At 54.7% G+C, this 4811-nt stretch overlaps 1 protein-coding gene across 2 annotated transcripts in view; it reads left to right on the top strand.

The window, feature by feature from the left end:
• The first annotated feature begins 18 nt into the window (after nt 1–18).
• SPINT1 (serine peptidase inhibitor, Kunitz type 1) overlaps nt 19–4811 on the top strand; it is a 13873-nt gene continuing 9080 nt past the window's right edge. For both annotated transcript variants that reach the window (XM_011932602.1, XM_011932601.1), the window contains exons 1-2: nt 19–187; nt 490–1029. In XM_011932602.1, the coding sequence (XP_011787992.1) occupies nt 555–1029 (475 nt within the window). In that variant the 5' untranslated portion in view covers nt 19–187; nt 490–554. The remainder of the gene's footprint in view (nt 188–489; nt 1030–4811) is intronic.

Below are 4811 nucleotides of genomic sequence, written 5' to 3'. Positions count from 1 at the left end.
CCGGCAGCGCAGAGGTGAATGTCGGCCCCGCCCCGACGGCGCTGACTCAGTTTCACCAGAAACCAGGGGGAGAAGGCGGCCGAACCCCAGCTCTCCGAGCACCGGGGCGGAAGCCGCGGTCCCAGACGCGCAGGAAGCCGGGACCGGAACTTCGGCTGACCCGGCCCCACCCAACTCACCTGCGCAGGTAAGCGGGGCCCCGGAGCGCGAGGCCGAGGCGCAGGCGGAGCGGGCTGGAGCATGTCCGTCCCTTTGTTCTGCGCTCTTGCGTGTGTCCGGGTACGTGAGCTCCCTAGCGGTCCGCCTGTCCGTCCGTCTGGCTGCCGGGTCCCTGGAGGGCGCGTGGGAGGGCAAGGTTCGTGCTCCCTCTTCGCTCCTGGGGTGCTCCGGCCCCTCCTCCCCGCCACTTCCTCCTGGCCGGCCCGCCTCCTCCGAAGTCTCCCCGGCTGATCAGATGTGTCTCCTCCTCTGTCCCCTCCCTTCTCTCAGGTCACCAGCACCCTCGGAACCCAGAGGCCCGCGCTCTGAAGGTGATCCCCCTGGAGAGGAAGGCGATGGCCCCTGCGAGGACTATGGCGGGCACCCGCCTCGCCCCGGCCCGCATCCCTGCGGTCGCCTTGTGGCTTCTGTGCGCGCTCGGCCTCCAGGGCACCCAGGCCGGGCCGCCGCCCGCACCCCCTGGGCTGCCCGCGGGAGCCGACTGCCTGAACCGCTTTACCGCCGGGGTGCCTGCTTTCGTGCTGGACACCAATGCCTCGGTGAGCAACGGAGCCACCTTCCTAGAGTCCCCCAGCGTGCGCCGGGGCTGGGACTGTGTGCGCGCCTGCTGCACTACCCAGAACTGCAACTTAGCGCTGGTGGAGCTGCAGCCCGACCGCGGAGAGGACGCCATCGCCGCCTGCTTCCTCATCAACTGCCTCTACGAGCAGAACTTCGTGTGCAAGTTCGCGCCCAGGGAGGGCTTCATCAACTACCTCACGAGGGAAGTATACCGCTCCTACCGCCAGCTGCAGACCCAGGGCTTTGGAGGTGAGGAGGGTGTCAGATGGATGAGTTTGGAGAGACTCGGAAAAGGGACTGGTTGTGGGGTCCTAGGGGAGGCGAACATCAGAGAGGAGTTAAGGAGAGTCCACTTCTTTTTTCTTTGCCTTTTTTTCTTTCTTTTTTCTTTTTTTTCTGAGGCAAGAGTCTCGCTTTTGTCACCCAGGCTGGAGTGCAATGGCACGATCTCTGGTTGCTCACTGCAACCTCCGTCTCCCGTGTTCAAGTGATTCTCCTGTCTCAGCCTCCTGAGTAGCTAGAACTACAGGCACCGGCCACCAGGCCTGGCTAATTTTTTTTTTTTTTTTGGTAGAGCAGGGGTTTCACTATGTTGGCCAGGCTGGTCTTGAACTCCTGACCTCAGGTGATCCACCCACTTTGGCCTCTCAAAGTGCTGGGATTCCTTCTACCCGAAGTCCTCCTTAGAAGTAGGCAGTACAAACAGTAAACAAATGAAAGGGGACATGGGTAGGGAGGGCAGGGCCCAGGCTCTGTCTCCTGAACTCAGGATATTCAGAGGTGATGGGCTGGTGCTCACAGGGAGGCCTTTGGCTCTGGGCTGTGTGTACTGGAGGGGAGAGGCAGTCCCCAGGACTCCTGACCTATGGCACTGATAGGCTGATTGAAGGAGTGAGCTGTCTGGATGGTCTGGTGACTAGATAGGCACCTTGGCCAAGCACTGGTCTGGGTACACTGATGCCCTGTCAGGTGAGCCTGGCCATAGTCTCCTCCACAGGCTGGACTTGGGACTGCTTAGCATCTCTCTACCCCCTAGGAATGGATTGGCCTTTTGGTGGTCCAGGAAGACTGCCAGATCTGAGACTGGAAAATAAGCCCAGTCTGCGGTTGATCCAAAGAGAGAGGAGTGATGTTGTAGGCACAGAAGCCTAGAGGCTCTGGGGTGGGGGATGAGGAGGGTTGTGGGGTGAGTCAGCCTGTTGGTATGTATACCTAGTAGGGAAGGGATGTCAGCTGTCCAGGCAGGTGTGTGTGCTTGTGCATGAGCCAGACAGGGCTCTCCCTGCTTAGAATCTGGTAGCCCAAGCCTTGTTTACTTCCATGGATAAGGGCAAAGTGAAGGCCAGAGCTTCTTCTCTTTCTTCCCGGGGCTGAACTGTCTGCTGGGATCACGGCCAGTCCAGAGCCTTGGTTCCCCATTCTCTCTACCTGGGGTTCTGGCCAGGTGGGACTCCAGGGCAGGGGAGGGTCACCTCTCATAAGCTCCGTGAGCACTTTACAGCTTACTGATTTCTGTGCCACACATCCTCTCACTCAGGCCTCATCACAACAACTTCCAAAAAGGGTGCTACTAGCAGTCATCCCACCTTTTAGATTAGGAAACTGAGACTCCCATGTTAAAGAATTTGCCCAGGGTAACACTGCCTGTAAATGGGAGGCCTGGGATTCACCACAGGGGAGACCTCCAAAAGTCCCGTGCTGTTTTTCACACAAGATCTCTCTGGTAAAAACCTAGCATTCTGACCCAACGTAGCCCAGTGGATAACAGAGCCAGAGATTGGGGAGTTCGGGGGCCAGAACTGGACTGGGGCCACATCTGGGGGTGGTCTCCATTCTGGAAAGTGGAGAAAGGGCTTTCCTCCGCAGCCTTTTCCTGGGCTAGTCACTCTGCCAGGCTAAAGGTCCTCTTTTCTCCCTATCCTTCCAGTGCTCTCCTGGGTCTCTGAGGAGAGGTGACATGGGGATTCCTGGGGATGGGAGGGGGACATATCTGAAGGCCAGGCTGGGCCACCAAGTCCCACTGGACCAGGGCTGCAGCCTGTTCCACAAGGAAGTAGCAGAAAGTGTAGGTGGTGATGACTCTTATTGACCGAGTTGCCCCTGCCCTTCCTCCTCCACAGAGGCCCCATGGGAGTCCCTCTCCGGGGCCAGAGTGTGAAATTCTGGAGTCTGGTGAGGGAGCTGAGCTGGACTGTGGCCCCATGGTCTTGAGACCAGCCATCCTCATCTGGAAACCCCCAGGACCTGCCTGTTTGCCACAAGAGAGGGTGGAGTGAGGATTTCCTGGTACATTGAGGGAGGCAGGTAGGGCTTGGACTGAGTATGAGCTCCAGGCCATTCTAGGCCATTCTTAGAGTACTGCAGTGCTTTGGGAAGTGGGAAAAGCTGTGTGTGTGTGTGTCAAGGGGTTTATTCTTAGCTGGGTCCAGTTAGAGAGGTTGGAGGTGGGTAATGACAGGGTAGAGTCATTAAGGGCTAGGGTGGATGAGGCAGGTTGGGTGGGTCAGGGGCACTGAGAGCTTCCACACCTTTGATTCTCCTATTGCATAGATAAATGTTCCTCAGAATGGGTTTGTTTGTTCCTCTTTCTGCCTGTGGCCAGGCCAGGCCAGTACAGATTCCTGCAGCTGGAGGCCGAGCAGCTTGCACTTCCTCCTCTCCGCTTCTCTTCCCCCACCTCTCCTCCTCCCTAGTCCTCTGAAGAAGTGGCTTAGGAGGCGGAGTCTGCACTTCCCTGAGGTCCTCAGACCTGGTAACTAACTGGGGGAGGAGCTGGTTTTATTGCTACTCTGGCCCTTTGCTCTCTTGGGGGTGGGAAGAAGGGAGTGGTAAGGCAAGGTACCTGCTCCTTGGTCCTGGGGGCTGGGGCTTGGAGAGGACTGAGTTGTGTGGGGGTGAGATTCAGCCTCTGATTCAGCTCAAAGTCTGATGCATCACTGCATGCTACTTCCACTCTGGGGGCCTAGTGGGGCTAGCCTGTCTGTCTGCTAGACAGACTGCTAAGTAGTCTGTCTTCCTTCTACAAAATGCAAGGATGGAGGACTGGGCTCCTCCCAGCTCACTACTCCCTTGGCATGTGCTCTCAGGGTGCTCTCCTACTTGTCAACCAAGCCCCTGGGCTGGGAGTTTGCCTCCAGGCAGCCACTTTTCGTTCCTGCTCATTCCTGTCTTATTCCCCCTAATCCCTGGAACCCAGTTCTCTTTTTATTATTTTTGTAGGCCTCTGAAACATTCAACATGTTTCTTCCTGAAATCTCTCCCTTCCCATCCCTTTTGCTGTCATTGTGCATCCTGGTCTTCTCAGCCCCAGGACCACCTTCTGTGAGTCCCCCATTGGCTCTGCTTTCTCTGCCTCACCAAAGAGGAATCCCTGTGGCTCAGCCTCCTACCAGCTTATCTCTTTACCTTCCTATGTTCTTATCTCTTTACCTTCTCTTCTTTCTTTGCATTCACTCTAACACTTGAAAAAACTCTCTAGAGAGCCTCTGTGGAGGGTAGTTGGGCAATATCTATTGAACCTAAATGCACACAGCCCTGGACACAATTCCACTTGTAGGAATTCATCTTGCAGCTGTACCTATACACAGATAAAACAACTTACCAGCTAGTTAGTCCCTGTAGTATTGTTTATAATAAGGAAGAATTGGAAAAAATCGCATTGTCTGTCAACACATCCTATAATTGAATACTGTGATGTTGTTTTCATAATAATAATAAACCCTAAGGCAGCATGGTTTAGTTCTTAGGACAGAAAGAAAGAAAATCTAAAGCAGGAAACTGGTAGGGACTGGTTAAATAAATTATAAATTGTGGTACATTTATACAATGAATATGATACAGCAACAGCAAAAGGAAAGTCTTCATGTGTTGCTAGGGAACGATTTCCAATATATATGAAGGGCAAAACAAGATGAAGAACTCACATACCTGTAAATTCAAATACTGTCTCTGATATTCTCTCTCTCACACACACACACACACACACACACACACACAGGTAAAAATGGATACCTTTGGGGTAATAAACCTGA

The sequence above is a fragment of the Colobus angolensis genome, unplaced genomic scaffold, assembly GCF_000951035.1.
Source record: "Colobus angolensis palliatus isolate OR3802 unplaced genomic scaffold, Cang.pa_1.0 Scaffold97, whole genome shotgun sequence".
Classification (NCBI taxonomy): domain Eukaryota; kingdom Metazoa; phylum Chordata; class Mammalia; order Primates; family Cercopithecidae; genus Colobus; species Colobus angolensis.
This window is presented reverse-complemented; position numbering and strand designations above follow the sequence as displayed.